Source organism: Rutilus rutilus, assembly GCF_951802725.1.
Source record: "Rutilus rutilus genome assembly, chromosome: 8".
In the NCBI taxonomy this organism is placed as follows: domain Eukaryota; kingdom Metazoa; phylum Chordata; class Actinopteri; order Cypriniformes; family Leuciscidae; genus Rutilus; species Rutilus rutilus.
The window spans coordinates 29541024-29562864 of NC_140222.1; the positions used below are offsets into that span (position 1 = coordinate 29541024).

Below are 21841 nucleotides of genomic sequence, written 5' to 3' on the forward strand. Positions count from 1 at the left end.
TGTATGAAATAAAATGCATTGTCAGGGATGAGTGTATATTATGAAAGAAATCAAATGGCTTGACTGTGAAGTCTTGAAAATGCGTGGAAGGCAAATGTCGGTTAACAGCATATTAAAAAGTTGTTCGTTTTTAAATTATGCTTTATTTAAACAAGCTTTGTAGGAAACCCATTACAACTGCAAACTATGGTGCAGTTTATTCGAAACAATTAAGAAAATACTTTGCCAAAAGAAATGCCAATGCTGCTGCTTTTTTTTCCCCCTCTGTGTTGGACAGCCTCCTACTATTTCAGCTTCTACACCATTTTTTTCAAAAAAAACAAAAAATAGTATTTACACCGCGTATAGCAGCCTGAGCAACACATGGCAAATGCTGTTTTTATACAAAGCCTCTTGGAAAAGAAAACAAGCGAAAGACTTCTGGTGGGGGTAGAAGAATGAAATAAACAGAAGTGGAATATAAAAGTGCAATATATTTCAATTGTCATTATTTTTGAAAGACATACACCAGTTCAAGTATTCAGAGAGGAAAAAAAATACACAATTTAAAACAATGTGGCTGAGCACTGAGCCCAGCAGACAGCATCAACCTCCCGATTGGTGTCAGAGCTGATGAATGTATCAGCCTTTCAAAAAGTGGGACTTCACCTATGAAGAAGAGCAGTACACCATCTAACAGACCTCCACTTAAAGAGGAGGAAAAAATTGATTCTCTCTTGGGACCTTTAATACTGTGTGATCCTTCGAATCATAGATCAGATTTTGAGCGCCTGGTTCACGTGCATGCAAACCCAACAGGAAGGAGTCAGATCTCAGGCGGTGGCTGGTGTGAGGCAGGGCAAGGCAAGAACAGCAGTTTCGGATGCATTCGTGTCCATGGGCTCTGTGTTTCTCTCTGTTTGTGGTAAGGATGTGTTGGCGTCCTGTTCCGAGGATCCTATTACAAAGAAAAACATTTTCAAGCTTGTTCTGGCAGATTTATCTTTGTTGTCAAGCTTTAGTAGAGACGCATACTAACCAGATTGCTCCCCAATGATGACGCAATCATCGTCTTCATCATCCTCGGTGTCCGCCTGGAAGCCATCGGTCTCCATAGCCTCAGTCTAAAGAATAAACCAAAGTTAGACGGGTCTAAATTGCCATTACAAACAACAAAAAGAATTTAGATAGAACAGCTATTGTTGCAAAGTAAATACAAAATGTTTAGTGCAAATTTAAGCAGTTAAAAAAAAAAAATCTAGACCAAGTGATCACTTACTGCTTTTTATTAAATGAACACATGTAAATGTGTTCTGAAGTAGTGCAAAACAAGTACAGAGAGTGCGTTCTACGATGATAAATTCAGCCATCAATAAAATGAATGGCAAGACTGTTGTAGGTTCGGAAGTGGTCACAAAGTGTGTTATCTGAGAATGCTTCTGTGACAGCTGTTCGCGAACTTTACAATACAATTTCGGGAGCACATCCTGGGCGAAGTATTTACGGCAAGGCAAATTGTATCGAGGGTCGATTGTCTTTAGCAGACGTTTGAAGCCAGATTTTTCCACGGTACTGACGGGCATCATATCTTTGGCTATGTGAAACGTGACCGCCGATGTAATTTTTTCCCCACTTTTTACTATTTCTCGCATATGGCACACCGCAAGAGAATGAATCAACCGGCTTTATTTGTTTAGGGACGACAGGCCTACCAGATTTTTCGGCAGATGAAGGGGCCGAGGCTAGTGATGATGACTCATGGAGTTTCATGCGTTGCTCGTACTACACAGGGTGCTGGTTGAGGTGATGGAAGATATTAGTGGTGCTTCCACCCTTTGTAGCTATTATCTTCTTGCACACGGTCTTGCACACTTGCAAATGACGGTATTTTGATTGGTATCAGTTATCTGAAAACCAAACCACCCCCATATTAGATTGTGCGTTCCTTCTAGAGACTAATTCATCATCCCCTCCCATGTCTCTTTCCACACTTGTGTTGTATGTCGTCTCCATTTTGCTAATGTAAAAAAAAAAAGAAAAAAAAAAAGACTCCCCAACGTCTCTAATACGTCACAAGACGAAAGGGGGACGTAATATTGGACGTTCGACACGTTCTTTGGGAAAGTATGCTTGAATTTGAAACATTCATGATATTTTCTAATTTTTTACATCATCGTCAAAATTATTGCGATATTGCTAATATTCGATATATCGCCCAGCCCTAATTACAAATAGGTGTAAATAGGATATTTACAGTATTATGCAAAAGTCTTAGGCACGTTAGTATTTTCACCAAAAAAAAGGTTAAGCCAGTTATTTCCATCTTTTGCTCTAGTGCAAACTCAGACCTTAGTTTCAGTAGTCATGTCAAAGCAATAACTAAATCAGCATACTATCATCTGAAAAATATTGCAAGAATAAGATGCTTTGTTTCCAGACAAGACTTAGAGAAACTTGTGCATGCTTTCATCACCAGCAGGGTGGATTATTGTAATGGACTCCTCACTGGACTTCCCAAAAAGACCATAAGACAGTTGCAGCTCATACAGAACGCTGCCGCCAGGATTCTGAGCAGAACCAGAAAATATGAACATATCACACCAGTCCTCATGTCTTTACACTGGCTCCCAGTTAAATTTAGGATTGATTTTAAAGTATTATTACTGGTATATAAATCATTCAATGGCCTAGGACCTCAATACATTGCAGACATGCTCACTGAATATAAGCCCAACAGATCACTCAGATCACAAGGATCATATCAGCTAGAAATACCAAGGGTTCACTCTAAGCATGGCGAGTCTGCTTTTAGCTATTATGCCAGCCGCAGCTGGAACCAGCTTCCAGAGGAGATCAGACGTGCTCCTACTGTAGTCACATTCAAATCCAGACTCAAAACACATCTGTTTAACTATGCATTTACTGAATGAGCACTGTGCCAATGTTCGTCCGACTGTTTGTACTGTATTTTATTTTGTATTCTTCTAAACTGTTTTAATTATTCTTATTTCTTTTTATTATTTTAATTTCTTCTATGTAAAGCACTTTGAATTGCCATTGTGTATGAAATGTGCTATATAAATAAACTTGCCTTGCCTTGCCTTGCCTAGTGTGTGTCAGTAGGAAATATCAGTTCGCATTTCCAAACATTGCTTTTGCCATTAATTGTAATAATCCAGTGATATTTTTGTATGCACAAGGAGTCTGACAACAGCCGGTATGATCTGATCTCACCATCGAGTCTGTCTGTGATTACATGAAGAAATAGAAAAAAACGGAGACAGATTAAATCCTTAAGAACTGCGGGAACGTCTCCAAGACGCTTGAAGAAACCTTACTGCAAAGCTACCTGAAAAACTATGTGCAAGTGTACCTGGACAAAAGCTGTTTTAATAAAATGAACTGATATTTCCTACTGACATACTTTTGTGTGATTTTTTTGTGTGTGTAAAGACTTTTGCACAGTAGTATATATAATTGGTCTGTACCTGTTCAGAGTCGCCACATTTCTTCATATACTTCGTGATGGAGTGGCTGCTGGCACTTTTCCTCTTGTTGGAGGGTGTGGTGGAAGTGGAAATGGTGGGCGAATTGCCCTGTGAGCTGGTGGGCTCGTCGCGGGTGATCTGAGCCCCGGAGGTGAGGTAGGTCCACTGGCAGGGAACGGGCAAGGCCTCCTGAGAATGACGGGTCAGAACTTCCGCATGCACGTACCAGCAGCATCGTCTGTAAGTGGAGCGCTTTTCATACACGGCGTTCTCTTTTATGATACGCCTGATGTGGATCCTATTTCCAAAAAAAAAAAAAACAATATCCTTAAAAATAAGTTGTGTGGCTTCATTTAAGTAACTTCTTAATATTCTGACACACCAGAGTGCAAACTGGAAGTCATTCTCAATGACATCAAGTTTCCAGGCATTAGTCATAGAGTTTACACAGAAATGCATACTAAAATAGACACATTTTTCAAAAGGAATAACACAATTGAGTCATAAAACCACAAAACAAAGCAGCATTTTAGCACTTGTGATTCCATCATAAGAAGTCAATAGCTTAATCTTGACATTAATCTTCTAATCTAAACTAATCTACTTGCCTTGTGATGTTTATAATCACACTCTTTCAAAGCTTTTTCTTTTGGCAATTGTATTTAGGCTTAAAATTATAAAAGTTAAGTTAATTTGAAAAAGATTTTCATGATGAAGAAAACATGTAAAAACCCATAAACTTTTGTTGGTCACAGAGCCAGATTACTTTCTGCAATAACCCAAAAGTCAATGGAAAAATCCTATTGGCTTTCTGTCAAAGGAACTAGGGTGATGCTAATTTCCTGGTTGGCCTACAAAATTACACAAACCCTGTGGTACTCCATGGAAATTTTTTTGCATAATGCATTAATATAATTATATTAAAGATACAGCTAGCTGGGTTACCTGGGTGGGACGCTGTCAATACAATTCAAAGAGCTTTCTGTGGGTGAGGATGTTTGCTGGCGACAGATCTCTAGGAACTCGTTGATTATGACCTTATTGCTGTTCACATTCCCATGAAGCAAAGGCAGTAGCCGTGACAGCACTGAAGAAAAGTGAAAAACACATTAACAACCACTGGATAATTTAAATCACTCTCAGGAGAACCAGCAATGTGCAACTAGGGATGTCCCGATCCGATCCACGGCATCAGTATCGTGCCGATACTGGCCCAGAACGCTAGATCGGATATAATAAAAAAAAAATTCCGATACCTAGGGGTGGAACGGTACGTGTATTCGTATTGAACGTACGTTCGGTATGTGCGTCACGGTTCGGTGCATGGATTTACACGGAGAATACACGGTATAAAAATAAATAAAACTCGCGTGCACATTAATTAATGTAATGCGGAACTACTGTTAGATACGCGCATAGACATATGCGGGTTATTTAGGGACACCTAATCTGTAGCCCCACCTTAGCTCTGAACGCGCATCTATTTCACTTCAAACGCTCGCTTTATACACGCAAATGGATTCAAACTGTTCAAGCATCGAACTAGACGCGATAGACGCGAATTTGACGCTCTATTCGCGTTTGGTGTGAACACAGCAAAATGAACAGGCTGCGATGTCAAGATTGCAATGCTGGAATGTGTGTGTGTGTGTGTGTGTGTGTGTGTGTCGGAGAGAGAGAGAGGGAGGCACGGGCGCGATCGAACAGTGGAAACATACTCCGTCATTTTGTTCATACAGGACATCATTAAAACTGCAAAAAGTGTTTAGTCTACTTATATTTATGTAAAACACAACATTGTGCTTTTGTCAAACTGTAAACTCGTGTCAAACTGTAACCTACAACTGTCACCCAACCAAAATCACACACACACACACACACACGCTGTTTAAAAGCAAAAATTATCTCATCTTTTGTACATTCATCATATTGCATTGGTTTTCATTTCTTGTCCTAAAACAGAGCACTAATCTGATTATTTTTAAGTCACACATTCTACATTGATTAAAAAAGAAAATCAAATGTGTTTTTAAATGGTAGTATTATTTTATACAGAAATAAATTATTTATAATTCAGATGAGAATAAAGTTAAAGTTAATTAAAATTTTAAGGAAACAAATATATTGATTTGAAATATAGCAAATTAATTTTAAATTCATTCAGGTACAATTACCAAACATATCTCAAGGTCTTTTGAATAAAGGATGGCAGTCTTTCATTATCAACTGTTGTTCTGGGGCCGTATTCACAAAGCATTTTATCTTACCACTAGGAGTACTCCTAAATCGCACAAAAAGATTTTAGCTAGGAGTTTTCTCTTAGAAGTTATTCACAACGCCTTTCAGACCTACTCTTAGTAAAGAAAAATGACAACTCCTAAACTAAGAGTGAGTCTTCGTTGCTATGGATGACGTCATTACTCATGCACGAGCTTGACTGAAGTGACCACCTTGATTGGCTGATGATTGTAACGCGGGATTGATTCCAAACACCTCCACTACGATGATGAGTGACAGGTGACAGGTCTGAGAATGCGTGCGCTACACAAGTATTGCGAAGGACGGAAGATGATGAATAACTGAATAAATAGCCTAAATGAATAAAGAGTAAGGCAAAACAAATAGCCTAGTAGCCTAATGAAACATATGGATTGATGCAATATCTTTGCAACATTATTGAATTAATCTGTCACTGCCTACGTTTGCAAAGAGAAGAACATTTTTATTTGATTCACAATGAAACGTTACAAATAGTTTACATGCAATGAGTAGCCTATAGTTTTGGTTGTTGTTGGTGGCGTTATTGCATCCCTAGTTATGCCTACAATGCAAAATTGTTCCCTCGCGATTGGAAGCTCCTGTAGCCGCCGCAAACGCATTTCAAAACATCGCAACGTGAAATGCCACAAAAAGCGGTTTGTGAATAGGTCTTAGTGAGTTAGGAGTCCTCTCGACTTCTTTTAAGCTGTCCCAGGCTTAGGTGCTACTTTTAGGGCTAAAACGCTTCGTGAATTACTCTTAGTCAAAAAATATTAGGAGTCCTAAAATTACGAGTGACACGCCCATTATTTTTAGGAGTTGCTCCTAAATTCGCCAGTTAGGAGCTACTTTTAGCCTTAAAATTCTTTGTGAGTACGGCCCCTGGACTATATACTGGAGAAGTATTTGTTCTCCATTTGAGTGAGATGTTTTTATGTGGCTAATTGAGCAAAGTGCTTCCATGTGTTTTATTATTAGTAGTATTAGTTCAAGAATAAAATAAAAATATCGGATTGATATCGGTATCGGCAAATAGCCAAAGCTGCGGCATCGGTATCGTATCGGAAGTGAAAAAGTGGTATCGGGATATCCCTATGTGCAACTGTATTAAAGTAATGAAGGCATTGTTTGTTCAGGGATGCATCTCTTGTAAGGGGGATCATGAAAATTCAGGGTGCATCTATTTTTTTGGTGTGAATTTTCACTGGTGTTTTGCATGACTTTGCTGCACCTCTCATAGAATGAATAGACCCTTAGGGCTTGGCTTTGTGTATTAACTGAGCTGAAAGTGGCTGTTAATGCAGTGTGCGCACTTCAGGCAAAGGATTGCATTTGCATTGTGACGATCTCTCACACAAACAATGCTTGTAGAGACTCAGTTTAACAATATATAGATGATTCGATTTGAAAAAGATGGTCCAACAAATTAAGACACTGTAATGTTTAGTAAAGCAACATGGACAGCAGATGAGAAAACTTTAATATATCCCAAGAATTCAAAAGTTAAGCACACATTGTACTCACGTTTCTCGTTCCTCTGTTGGCGTGAAATGTCCTGTTCAGGGGTGCAGGGCTCGTCTTTAGGTAAAGGCTTCAGCATACAGACAGCGTACGGCTGCAGGAAGTCGAGCGAAGGCTGTTCCCCCTCCCACAGGCAGCCGCGCACCACCGCCTCCAACACCTTCACCCTCCCTTTAGACATCAGCTCAGTCTCCCATTCACGAGCCTTCATCCTCTGACGCACCTTCTGCTTCTCCGGATCTCTACCCTCCTGCAAGAGCGGACTGTTAGTGTCATGACGTGACTGAATGAGGCGATCGAAGGAGGGTGATGTTCCATGTACCTCGTCTTCAAGTGCTCCTTCCCCGTCTGACAGATAACCGTGGGGCACAAAGAACCCATCATCATCATCGTCATCATCTCCTCCTTCATCGTCGTCATCCTGGAGGGGAAAAACAAGATTAAAGTCACCACTATATTCAAACTGGCTAATTTTAGTGTGAATTTTCACTGGTGTGAAGCATGGCTTCTGTAGTGGCTAATTTGTCACTATAGAAATGTAACAATAGTGATGTCGTATCACTCACCCCCTCACTGTGTGACAGAGACTCTCCCGGCTCCTCCTCCTCCCACTCTTCATCACTGTCCACCTCATAATCCAGCAGCTCCTGATAAGCAAAGAATAAATAAAAAAAATCTAATTAACACCACTTCAGGTTACTATAGAAGCCCATTTCCTCCACATAAAAAATAAAATAAATACACTGGTAAATAGTTATACCATGTAGGGGTGTAACGGTACGTGTATTCGTACCGGACCGTTTCGATACAGGGCTTTCGGTCGGTGCACGTGTGCACCGAATGCAATATTTTATGTGCGGAACATAGGTACATTTTCGTGTTTCCACACGAACATATTAAGTGGCGGAAGTCTCCGCGTTCAGCGCAAATCCCGCCCTGCAGCTGATTCTAAAGTTTTACCCGTCGTCACTGTAACCGAAACCAATGAAATCGACTGCAGGGCAGGAAAAAAATAAATAAATATCACACACCGCGCGCTGTACAACAACATACACAGCACGCTTTAGCCCAGCCTCTCGCTAGCTAGCGTCATGGCCAATGCAGACAAGCCCATAGACCAGGGGTGGGCAAACTACGGCCCGCGGGCCACATACGGGCCGGCCCGTTAGGCTGTTTAATCCGGCCCGTCGAGTATTTAAAAAAAATTCTTAAGATCGCATTCATTTTGCCTTTTTCTTGCAATACTTTGCTTTATATATATTGCGTTGCATATATTTGACAATAGCAATATCAGATATGTCATGCCATAGCTAACAAATGTAAAAAAGGAAAAATGACATAAAAGCAGATCATCATTCATTCAGCGCTGTTGTGGCTGCGGTGTGTCACGTAACAAGCTAGACGCGTCACCATGGAAACCAAACAGACCGCGACTTAAGCGCATAGACTTGGTGCACGTTAATGTTTTTTTCCTTTTTTTGAAAACTCACAGATAAAAAAATGTTTGGTAACCGCTTGCACACGTTTAGTTTTTCCTTTGATTTGTCTGCTATTTAGTTTGCCTACTCTGGATTTGTGGATGGATCCTCCTGACTGATTCCGTTAATCCGTTTACCGACCTTTATCGCCCGGCTTTCGACTACGCTCCCCTGTCTGCCATGTACTGAACCCGGTTTTGTTCATTAAATGTTCTGATCTGCCTTTGCTTTTTATGTTTTATTTTATTATACTTAAAATAAATTTGTATATTCGTTTATTTCGTTTTTCTTTTCACAAATGTATGACTTTTGGAAGTGCAAATTGATTGCCATGCAGTTTTAATAAAGTTGAATTAACGTAACCTTCTGTCATTTTTACTCTTCTAAGTGTACACTTAGGTGTTTTGTTTCTAATTTATGGTTAGGCCCATTAAATAATAATAAGGATAAACAATATTTAAAAAGTAGGCTATAATTATCGAACATCTGACTAATTAAAAATTAACCTCAAAACATAACATGCGGGGGATATCTAGCATAAAAAATTTATTGTCAGAATGTCGTCTCTCAGTTGTTGAATTTCGCGCAGACGTTGCCACAACGTAAATGTGTCATGAAAGGGCGAATACCACGAATTGTAGGCTATTTGTAGTTCTTATGAAACGCAGTTTTCGCGTGCATATGATACGCACTTAAAGGGATAGTTCGCCCAAAAATGAAAATTCTGTCATCATTTACTCACCCTCAAGTTGTTTCAAGCCTGTATGAATTTCTTTTTTCTGCTGAACACAAAAGAAGATATTTTGAAAAATGTCGGTAACCAAACAGTTGATGGACCCCATTGACTTCCATAGTATTTTTTTTTCCCTACTATGGAAGTCAATGGGGTCCATCAACTGTTTGGTTACCGACATTTTTCAAAATATTTTCTTTTGTGTTCAGCAGAAAAAAGAAATTCATACAGGTTTGAAACAACCTGAGGGTGAGTAAATGATGACCGAATTTTCATTTTTGGACGAACTATCCCTTTAATGGCGTGAAATAGGCACGCACTCCGCACCCCTAATCCTAACCAAGGGGTTTACAGTGTGCAGCATATGCACGCAAAAAAAAGTATGAAATCGTGTTTCATAATCTGCTACTGGGCCGGCCCTCTGTCAAATTTTAAAACCCAGTGTGGCCCTTGAGCCGAAAAGTTTGCCCACCCCTGCCATAGACGGTATGGACAAGCCGGAGCTTGAAGAGCCACCCTTTACACTTTGGAAAAGTTATATATTTTTACATATGAGCAGGCCTACAAGCTGGGATTGGTAATGCTGCACTGTAATCATAGTTATTTATTTATATTTTTCATTATATTTTATTATGTGATATTGGTTTGAGACTGAGAGTATTTTATTTAGTGGAGAACTTTGTAGCAGTATTTTATTTCTTATTCTTTTTTTATTTTATATATATTTTATTAAAAAGTGTTTAAAAAAGTGTAAACAAATTGTTAAAAAAAAGTTTATAGTAACAAACAACCTGCAGTTTAATGTTTGCATTTCTTTCCCATACTGTACCGAAAATTAACCGAACCGTGACTTTAAAACCGAGGTACGTACCAAACCGTGATTTTTGCGTACCGTTACACCCCTAATACCATGTCATAATTTATATAAAAAGTTGAAATTAACATACAACATAATTAATGATCTTAAAAAAAGAAAAAAGATTCACAATTATGTCACAATTATGACAAAAAGGCATATATGACTTACCAAAATATGATCTTTCTCCTTACGTGGTGGAAATGGGCTACCATAGGTTATGGACATACAATATTTCTCATCTTAAGCTGTCAACTAGCCCATTCTTAAACTTCAAGTACATAAGAGGGAGTTGGGGCATGCAGCCACATCTCTCAGCGGTGCAACGACTAAACTTCCTCCATAGTTAATGGTTCCAGCAACTCAAAGTTTATTTCCGAATTGCCTAAAATCAGCGGAAGCAGGGAGGTGAACCCTCAGGCCCTTGACATTGACCAATGAGCTTCTTTGCATGCTGAAAAACTGCCAAGCCATTGTCCTGACTGGATCTCATCCAAACTTCTAAGCAAACAAGTAGCCAAATATATCCACAGATTGTATCCATGGAAAAATTCCATGCACAAACCAAATTTCCCTCAATATTTTTGAGATATGACCGCTTTAAAACAGCACAGTGGATTTAAGGGGGCCTAAATGCAGCATTTCACTGACACATTCTTGCGTTTTTACCTTGTCGAGTCTCAGCGGGCAGCGCGGCGAGATGTGAGTGCTTTTTTTGCACCAGGTCCCCCAGTAAGCTGGACGATAGTTATCATGGAAGTGCAAGAGTTTCATGCGGCCGTAACGGTGGCGGTCAGGGACGCCATCTGCCTTTTGGCTTTCAGTAATGACCACACAATCTCTAATAACAGAGAACATGAAGGAACACACAAAGAATAAGCCTTTCACATCACTCTAACAAAAACACCAGCTGGTGTTCTGCATGTATAAATGATGAGTACATAAGTATCTCGGCAGCGACTCAGTGTGGCTTTACCTCACTGCACTGTGACTGGGCCTGGTTGGACCTGATCTGCGAGGTTTGTGCCTTGTCCAGTCCTTTAGTCCATCTAGAGTGCAGTCAGGTTGGCCAAGATAACGGTCCAGCTCCTCTAAGACTGCGTCTTCACATTGTACTCGGGTCAGTGGTGCCAGAGACATGTGCGCTTTAATCTCAAAAGGAGCAAACTTCCCACAGGCAGATGCCAGAGTCTGAAACACACAACGTGTTCGGAGATTAAAACACTGGGAACGATTTTTACATTTGTTTTTGCTCGTTTGTGTGTGCGTCCTTTACATGCCCGACAAGGCCACATTCTCAAAACATAGCATTCGTAAATGTTTTACACAAGAAGTTTGACACAGGAGGTCTTCATTCTACACTGAATATTGTGACTCTTACCTTTGGTGCCAACTGGGTCTTGGACTTCTGTAGAAACCGTGTAATCTCAGCCTTCCCAGCTTTGATTCGCTGAAGAGATGCACAAACACAATGAGGACAATATGAAGCAATCAGCAATAAAGCAAACCTTAGATAGATAAAAACACTCACTTCTTTCTCTTCCTTCAACCGTTTTTCTTCCTCTTTCTTCCTTTTCTCTTCCAGTCTGGCCCTAAATGGATTAACACCAGAGTTTAATACTCACAGAAAACACCAGAACAACTACTATCGTGCTGCTGTACTGGGTCACTCACTCAATTTTCATTTGCCGCTGCTCTTCTTTAGCTCTTAGTTTCTCTGCCTTTTCTTTCTCCTCCCTCTCCTTTTTCTCCCGCCGCTCCTTTTCATCTTTCTCCTTCTTCTCTTTCTTCTCTCTCTCCTTCTCTTCCTTTAGCTTGCGGGCCTCCTCTTTCTTCCTCTCCTTGGCAGCTTTGGCCTCCTGTTTCTGCCGTTCTTTCTCATCCCTCTGTCGCTGCCTCTCCTCCTGCTCTTGGACACTCTGTGGGACAAAAGGACAATAAAGGGCTTTTCAAACGGAGTGCAAAATTCCACAGTGACAAGACTGTAAAAGGAAACAACCAATCCTTCTTGAACCCTTAACCCAGTGCAAACATTCACATTGAGGTATATTTTATTTATTTGCTTTTGGGGTAGAAAAAAAAAAAAAACACACCAAAATATCAGCTTTGGGCTTATGTACCCATGACCTGCATTCCAAACAGACGTCAAGCTGTTGACATTGTTGCCAAAAAAATAAAAAATAAAAAAATAAATAAAAAGCCATAGTGACAAAAAAAGTGTTTCTATATTAAATCCATCACCATATTGATTACAATAGCTGTAATATTTATTAAATGCAAAAGACTATTATCATTTTAATGTGTTGTATTCCTATACACTAAAACTTTAAATGAGCATGTCTCTCAAGCTCACAAAGGATGTAATTATTTGATCAAAATACAGTGAAAACATTACAATAACATGCTTTCTATTTATTTTAATTCATCTTAATTTATTTCTGTGATGGCAAAACATTTTTCTTTAGCATCATTTGTGTACCTAGCATTGAACTGAGTAATAGATAGCTTCAATGATCTTTGCTCGCTTTAATATATACTTTTCATACGACACATGGCAAAGTTTCTGGATTGACAACCATATTTAAATGCATTAGAGATGCACTGATTGATCGGCTGGTGACCGGAATTGGCCGATTTTCACGTGACAAATGCCGATTTTATGCCGGTCAAATGCACTCGGGCGCCGCATGATTAACATCGCGCAACATCAGCATCACACGTGCACACGGAACACACATGTAGGAAACCTCGTGAATTACGTCCGTTCAGACCGCGTGCACGTTAATCAATGAGTGCATTCACAACGGGAGCGGGAGCAGGAGCAGCGCGTGAGCGTCAAGTAGGAGCGTCGCGAGCAGTGAAGCGCGTGTTTCGGCGCCGAGTCTATTTGCTGCACTGCTCACACTCAATTAAAGGGAAAGCACACTTTTGATGGACAAAATACCCTTAATAGGGTTTCACAAAAAAAGTGCCCAAAATGCACAGAATTTGTGTGTTTTAACAAGAACTGGAGTAGGCCATGTCAGAAAAGAAAAAGAAGACTAATATTTATAGAAAATGTACCCATTTAAACTTGTTTTATCATTCACTTTGTACAAGTGATTGCAAGAGGCCTGTGTGTGTGTGTGCTTTGAGAAATATCTTTATACTGCAAGGCTATATCAAGGCTCGAAATTGCGACCATTTTGGTCGCATATGCTCCTGAAATTTAATCTGTGCGACCTAAAAATATATTTGGGAGCATTTGTGCGAGTGCAAATAATGGTTGTGCTGCGACCTGTTTTCATTTCTCTAAAAAACGTTTGCAAATTACTTCACAGTGTGTACCTTATGTGCGCTGATACGCGATGGCCGGACCGTCATTCTATCCAACGTTATATAACCAATCCCGGGGTTTTTCCTGCATTGATTTTTTTTGGCGGCCGCCAAAGCCTTTGATCGGTGCGTGAGTGACTGCTGCGCTTGACGAGAGAAAGCCCCGGCCGCGCGCGCGCACTCTCACGTCTTCAAACTACACGAGCGCTGTCTTGCTCTCTCTCCCTCGCGCATATTAATCAAAATCATTTGACACGATAGAAAAAGGGCGGAAGACCGAAGTTTCACGTGGAGCATTCGGAGATTTTTTTTTCTCCTAAATTACCGTGGAGTGTGAATTGTGCTAAAAAATAAACTACCGGGATAATCACACAACGCTTGCCGTATGCTACACTTCCACTAATGACACTCCGATTCGCGAACTAATGACTCATTTGAACCGATTCACTTTAATAAATGGTTAAAACAACTGATCTGTCCAACACACTCACGACGAGACGTCTGAATCGGTGTATAACAAATCGGTAACACTTTACAATAATGTTCCACTTATTAAATTCTAGTTAACACAGTTGTACTATTAAAAAAACTGCACTTTGTTAATTTGTTAACCATTGTTAATGTTAATTTCAACATTTGGGCTATTAATAGGCTATACATTATTGCATTTTTTTTTTTTTTTACGTAGTTAATGCACTGTGAAGTAACATTAATGAACAATGAACAGCTGTATTTTTATTAACTAAGATTAACAAAGATTAATACAGCATATTAATAGCAATAGAGTGCCAAGTGCCAAGCAAAAAATGCAGGGACAGGTGTGTGGCAAACAAATCAGGTTCAATTATTAAGCCTTTTAATCGGCAGGATACGTCAAATATAACCATACTGTCTATGAATATAACACTGCATACACCATCGCCAAAGAAGAGCTTGCCTTCACTAAATTTATGTCAAATGACAAATCATGTGCCAATATCATCGGGGTGAGATGATATAGAGCCAGAAGACCAAATTTCAAATCTTGGCCACAGGATGAAATAAAATTTGTTAAAGGAGTCATAATGTAGAAATTTCACTTTTCCACGAGAATCAATGTATGTTATGATTGCATAATGATTATACACTGGCCGGGAAGCCGATATTTAAAAGTGAAGCGTTTGTTTACCTCGGGGTTTGTAAAATAGGCCACGTGCACGCGCACGAAAAAACGAGATTTTGATTTCTTCCCCTTCTTGACGTCAAGACGGGGGAGGATATACCAAATATGGACACCGCAAACCTATGCCTCGGGAAGCCCGCCCCTCTCCCCCTCAGATTCAGTTTAGTCGACTCGAGAAAGATGGAGAAATCGAGTGCACACCTGAGATGCTCTGTGGGTGACTGCCACAAACAACATGCAAATGTGTTTTATCTACCAAAAACGGACGAAACTATCAGGGAACAGTGGATGAAATTCATTTTTAATGACGCTGTCCCAACAACTCTTTCAAGTGGCGTATCGTTAGGTGTGTGTGCTAAACATTTTACACCGGAATCTTTTACAAATTTGGGGCAGTATCAGGCGAACTTGGCCTCGAAGCTCCGTTTGGGAAAAGGTGCCATCCCAACCATCAGGGACTTGCCAGAAATTGAAAAGGTAAGACTGTGTTTTTATTGCTCTACTGTGGTTAACAAATAGCAGCTAACTGCTAATGCGGCTATTGTATGTAACGTTACCTTCGAGGTAAACACGGGGAATGGACTCTACGAATGCTAGCCACATCTTTCGACTTTGTTTTACACTAGCAGCTACAGTAGTGACGGTACAGGAGTCCATGCTCAGTGGCTAAAACTGTTTAAATGCAAGTATGAAAACAATATACCACTAAACATTATTAGCCAAACTCATGCAAAACATGCAGTTTGAAAATAGCTTTCAGTTAGTGGGGCTTCTGTAAGAATGTATATGGCAATGGTGTATTTTTTCTTTGGTTGTGATTACAATTTCACTAACAATAAGTACCGTCACATTTATTGAGCTATTGCAGTATTTTGTCTATGTTTTTGTACCGCTTGGAAGTAGTAAAATACATTCCTGCTACCAATCAACGCGCCCCTCATTTGCATTATTATAATGACCGTCCACGACAGCCAAAACATCGCATCAGATCTCGCGAGACAATAATGCCTTTAGAAATAAGGGTCTGAGGGGCTCTGTGTTGATTTTTTTTCACTTTTCTTTTTTAGAAGTGCCTAAAATACTATAATAGAGCATTTGGGTATCCAAGGTAACACAACATTATGACTCCTTTAATATATAATTTGTAGTTGTGGTGCTCCTTAATTTTTGGTGGGTGCTCCTAAATTTTTGCTGGTGCTCCTAACTTTTTGAAGTTGGGAGCAGCAGTGCTACCAAGTAAAAAAGTTAATTTCGAGCCCTGTATATATATTTTTATTATTATTTATATATTATTTATTGCCATTCCCTGTTTTCATACAGACGTTTAGTTTGCTAAATACATATATAAAAAAAGTATTGGATATTGAATGTGAAAAGGAAATGGTTCTTCCATAACACTGCACTTTAGATGTGTGTGAATTACCCACACCTGGAGGAATTTATATAGTCCTATTTTATAGCGTTTATCTGTTCAAAAAAATATGTACTAATGCAAATTGTAAAATGTTCTATTACAGAAAAGATATAAAATAAATATTTGTGTGTGCTGTAAAGTGGTTAGAAAAAATGAAATCGGCTAAAATCGGTATCGGCAGGTCACACTCAATGAAAAATCGGACATCGGAATCGGCCCAGAAAATTGTAATCGGTGCATCTCTAAAATGCATGATTGAATCTGATTGACAGTGATAACCATAACAATGGACAGATCAAAACAATCTGATACTGTATGTCAAATGCTCTGTGCATTAGCCTAGTATTAGAGTGTAAATGCAAAATATTAGACTGCCACTTTTTTTTTATGTAACTTTGTTGTTCATTTTATGACTAACTTTTCAATCAGTCACTCATTGACTTTTTACATATAAATGTATATATTTTTATATAAAATAGTTCTAAGCACTTGTTTCTTTGCATTTATTTTGGATTTAAAGATGTTTCAATTCCATGGCACATGCTGTTTATATAGGACCGGATTAACATTACACTAAAATTGTGGGTTTCTAAATGTTGTAAAATGCAGGATTTTACCTTAAGGGAACGTCGCTTCATTGTACTGGCAGCATTTATTTGTGATGTCTGCGTAAAGAAAAGACACTGATCAATAGGTTAAACTTTTAGCAAAAAAGGACAATAAAAATAGCTTCGTGTCTACTCACAGAGGCAGGGGTGGTAGGAGCACTCTTGCTGGGCTCTGGTGAGCTCTCTGTCACTGAGAGAGAGCTGTTGGATCCAGTCGACAACACAGACTCATTCCCAGGACTGACCTCAGTCTCCTGCTGCTCCTCTTCGTCCGTCTCAGACTCCTGAGTTATGTCCAGCAGTGGAAGGGTGTCTTCATCCTCTTCCTCATCCTTTTCAGTCTCTTTATCTGTCAGTGGCGTGGTTGGTTCTGTAGATTTTGTGGTATCTTCTGCAGTTTTTGTCGGTTTTTCACTAAGGGGGCAGGTGGCAGCAACCGGAGGTGCAGGCTGGCTTTTGACGGCCTCATTTGAGTCTTCGGTGAGGTCAATGGTGGCTTCAGGGACAGAGCGGGCCGGGGAACGTTTCCGTCGGCTCATGAAGCAATCAAGTGGACCGCGGCCGTTTACCAGAGCCGGGCCACGGTGCATCGGGGAGGAGGAGCTGTCTATCTCATTTTCTCCATCAGATGCGCTTGGCTCAGAACACTTTGGAGCAACTGGACCTTTGGTTCTTTTGGGTTCACTGCATTCCTTGGGTTCTGGGTTGAGCCTTTTAAAAGGTAGACGTGCTGTAGGGAGGTAACATTGTTAGTTAAGGCTGGAATACACTAAACGACTTTCAAAATCTAAACAGATTTTAAAACACTTGGCATTATACATTTGCCAGCTTTGTCAGAGAACAACTGGGTGTCGTACAATGTGAATGACTGAGGATCACACACTACCAGATAGTGTTGTCAAAAGTACCGGTACTTCGGTACTGAAATATTGAAAACGTGACAATACCAGCATTTCTGTTGTACCGGTGTACCCACTAATAGGCAGCTGCTTTCAGTCGCTTCCGTGTTTATCTAAACGCGGGGCTCCAGACTCCAGACGCGGGGCTTTTTTACTAGGAGCACTGTCTGTAGCCGATATATACCACGATATATATATAGTGTCTGTGTATATTAAACCGCAAAAAAACTATTTAAATATTAGCCCTGCATGTTCTGCTGGTCTCTGTGTGAATAAATGGCGCCGACGTGCGGTTTCATTCACCTCACACACACACACACACACTGAAGCACGAGTGACGCTCATGCTGTTTTCAGTCTCTGCTGCCTCACGATATGACGACATGATTAAATTCATCTCCAGAGCCGCTCTGAGAGTCACTTCATGAGCATTTTATCGTTTCATTTGTGAAAAAATATCGTCATATCATACACACACAGAAACTCAAAGGTCTTCACGGCAACCCGTCAAAATACAAGTTCGGTTTAACTTGAAGAAATTGACAGAAATAATTATATTAGGCTACTGTACAGTAGATCTAGCGACGTCTCCATGTATTAAAAATACTACTACTACTACTAATAATAATAATAATGTGTGCATAGAAGGTTGCTTATTTTTCACTTGCTTTTTTTTATAAGCAATATTTACATTTAAACAGCATGTAGCCTTCAATGCTTATATGTATTATTTACTTATGATTATCGTCATAAATAATAAAGTAACTGAATTTAATATTCTTTCAAATAGTTAAATAAAATAGAAAAATAGTTCCAAAAGATTTTGCTGTGGTGCCGAAATTGGTACAGAGAACCGTAAAATTTTAACGGTATCGGTACTGACTACTGGAATTTTGGTATCGTGACATCCCCACTACCAGACTTCAAAGTCAAAAACTTGCCTCGTTGCTAGTAGATGCAAGACAAATGAAAACAATGTGTTCTAAAATCAGCTCAAAAAAATCATACATGTTTGATATCCACTGACTAGACAGAATCATAGTCTGAACTTCTCTGAAGTTATATTTATAAAAAAAAAAAAAACACTTTCCATAAACAGCCCAAAATCTGCAGACTGACTTTGACTTCAGACTCCGACTGTAAGTATTCCAGCATTTATGAGATTCAGAAACAAAAGAATGGCTTGTATATGTTACAATCAGATTATTATTTTTAAATGCAATTTGTTAAATGCTATTAATTTATATTGGGTTTAAAGACTTAATATTTTCATAACGTATTCTATTTTACATTCCGGATAACAATTTGCTCTACCTTTTTATCATCCTACAGTAAAGTAAAACCACCATTAAAAAAACTTTAAGAGAAAACTCTTAATTTCCTCTGCCTTTATGGTACGTTCATTTGTCATCGGAAGTGGGAAATTCCTAGTCCCTAGTACGAAGTTTTAACTGGAATGTCCCCTCAAGTCAGAGTTGCGATTGAGAAACTCGGGGGAAGCAGAACAACCCCGACTTTAGAATCCAATATGGCTGCTCAGCTATTTGTCTGTCTCAAACACAGGGGGGCAGTTGTGGCCTAATGGTTAGAGTGTCAGATTGGTTGCGAATTCGATCCTCAATACCGTCAGGAAATGATTGAGGTGCCATTGAGCAAGGCACCTAACCCCCAATCGCTCATCAGGCACCACAGCAAAAAATGGGTGCCCACCCAGTGCGCCAGGGGGGTGGGTCCACGATGTGCAGTGTGTGTGTTCACTACTCCCAATGTGTGTGCGCACTGTGCGAGGACGAATTCAGAGTTAGCCTTCACATGTCACTTTCTTCAGCGCAAAATACTGCTTTTTTGCATTTCCATTTAAAAATAGCAAGCACAACAAAGGTTTGCCTGGACGTGTCCATGTTAGTTTTCCGACCTGTGTACTGGAAAACAGTCAACTCCAGTGTGACATCATTCCCAGCAATGACATCCCTCTTCCGAGGTAAATGCAACACAGAATAACGTCCTGATGTGTTTTGTAAAAGTTAGATAAACTTTAAAGAAAAGCTCTTGCATTTTCATTTTATCTTTCCAGGAATTGAGTCCAAAGACAGTAACACTATAAAAAAAAAAAGGTCAGTCACTTGACACCCTCTAAATTGTTGGATGTCCTGATATATTCTGATATCCTGATATATAGAAGTGAACATGTCAAGTTCCCCAAATGAAATAATCTAATAGACTGGGTCCTCAAAGTATTACTAAACCTTATTGTATTTTGCTGGGTGGAGATGGATGTACATTATTGACCAGAAATATCAACACTTGAGTTGTTTACCTTGAACAAGCTTCTTGCTGGTATTAGCTTTGCCAACACAATCCATGCCTGAAATATAAAGAGTGTGTTAAGGTCAAATCCTTCATCATAAATACTCCAAGCCGTAAATTAAAATGACATCACTCTGACATATTGTTAATATCAATACTTGAGGCAAAAAACTAAACTTGTTGTCAAAGCACGTCTCGTCATAACAAAGGTGATAGCTACGTCTGCATGCTAACTACCAGTTGACAGTCACATCCGAATTCATTTTAGAGGATAAATAGTAACTTTAATCTTTTCAATGCCGTAAAGTCCTCACATAAAACGCAGACCGCGTACAGGCTTTCGAAGTAACGACAAGCACGCACTACACGTAAAATGTTTATTTTTGATCTCCCGCCTTTCAGTGAATGATGGTTTGTAGGCCAGTTTGGGCAACTGAACCTGTGAATACGTGAAAAGTTCATCCATTAGCGCAAGACTGAGGAACAAAGAGCTGGATTGAGCTCAAAACAACATAAATGGGACGTGCTTCGACACACCACCACGAATACTGGAAAAAATAACCATTATACGTGAGGAAAGTCACATTTCGTGTGTAGAAAGCTAGAATGTCAAATAACAAATCTGAGCCAATAGCTCACCTGCTAACATGCTAATTAAGGTTCTAAAACCCTCGACAACCCCAAATACTACCTGGAAAAGTCATTACAATTCTATTTTTATCGTTTGTCAGAGAAACTGAGTTAGAATAAAATTGTTTTAGAATTAATTTCAGGTAATAAGTGATGTTTTTATACTTTTCTGCTAACTTAGTAGCCGTCTATGTCTTTATTTACCTAACTATTCCCGGTGTATAGACTCTATTCGTGCTTTAACCCAGTTTTATTTCATATTTAACATCAAACCTCTGCGTGGAGTGGAGGCCAAAGGCTCTTCAGCCGCGAGCATCACGACCACCATCCGCGCGCCTTTCAGCTCCGTGCGCTCGCGCGATCCTCTCACTTAAAAACGTTAGACGGAAACGAGGAGCGCTTTTTTCGACTCCGTGCACAACTTCTTAAAGCTAGTCATCGACTCCACGTCTTTCCCAGTTGTAGCATTAACGTGTCAACTGTAAATTTGATGAGTTTCTGTAACTTTTAGAGTTGTAGAATCTGTTTTTTCGTGTGTAATCCTAGTCCCGTCGTTCCCGTATCATCCCCGGCTAGACTCCCTCGCGCTCCCCGCTCAGAATTGGCGGGAGCCTGTTGCAGGGATGGATCGCAGGCTGTGATTGGCCAGTGGCGTCCTACGTCAGATCGACGAAGAGTCACGTTATTGGCTGTCACGGTCGGTCCCGCCTTGCAACAAGTACAAAGAGCTGTGATTTGACAGTGAGTGTGATTCTCGTGTAGGATTGGTCAGATGAAAATAACCAGTCACAAAGTTATTCCGTGCAACTAACAAACTGCTTTGGCTAGGTGTTTTGAGGGTTTCTGTTTAACGGAAAGCACTTTAAGAATTGAAAAGTGTTTTTCTAAATAAAACTGTTGAGATCAAATGATTCCGTGTTTTTGAAGAGGCTTGACACATTTAAAGATTGATATTTGAACAGCATAAGTACAAACGTCAGCAATTCCGCAAAATATCTTAAATTATCTTGAGATAAAATTAAATTCCAAAGTACGAAAATATTCACAAGTTTCAGCCAAAACTAACAGAAATGTGTCATATTTATTCATTGCCACAAGGCAGGGAAACTGGTAAATATTCTAGTCACAAGCGCTGAGACCACACCTTTGATCATCTTGTGATGGGGCTTGTAGTGTTCAACAGTTAATACGTC

At 39.7% G+C, this 21841-nt stretch overlaps 1 protein-coding gene across 1 annotated transcript; it reads right to left on the bottom strand.

The window, feature by feature from the left end:
* Positions 1–262: 262 nt before the first annotated feature.
* On the bottom strand, positions 263–21271 carry chaf1a (chromatin assembly factor 1, subunit A (p150)). Its single transcript, XM_084417296.1, has 16 exons — positions 20922–21271; positions 20029–20076; positions 16951–17543; positions 16823–16870; positions 11989–12233; positions 11846–11906; positions 11696–11764; positions 11291–11505; positions 10984–11155; positions 7814–7894; positions 7570–7668; positions 7251–7497; positions 4413–4554; positions 3468–3765; positions 1019–1103; positions 263–937 (listed from the first exon to the last, which is right to left on the bottom strand). Exons 1-16 carry the CDS (start codon positions 20974–20976, stop codon positions 813–815), a joined length of 2583 nt encoding a protein of 860 aa, XP_084273422.1. The 5' UTR covers positions 20977–21271; the 3' UTR covers positions 263–812.
* Between the last annotated feature and the right edge of the window lie 570 nt (positions 21272–21841).

Coding starts and splice junctions, on each gene's coding strand:
- chaf1a (XM_084417296.1), bottom strand. CDS start 20,976: ATGGTGGTCGTGATGCTCGCGGCTGAAGAGCCTTTGGCCTCCACTCCA. Junction 20,077..20,921: donor GGCCTCCACTCCACGCAGAG/GTTTGATGTTAA, acceptor TTTATATTTCAG/GCATGGATTGTGTTGGCAAA. Junction 17,544..20,028: donor CAGCAAGAAGCTTGTTCAAG/GTAAACAACTCA, acceptor ACCTCCCTACAG/CACGTCTACCTTTTAAAAGG.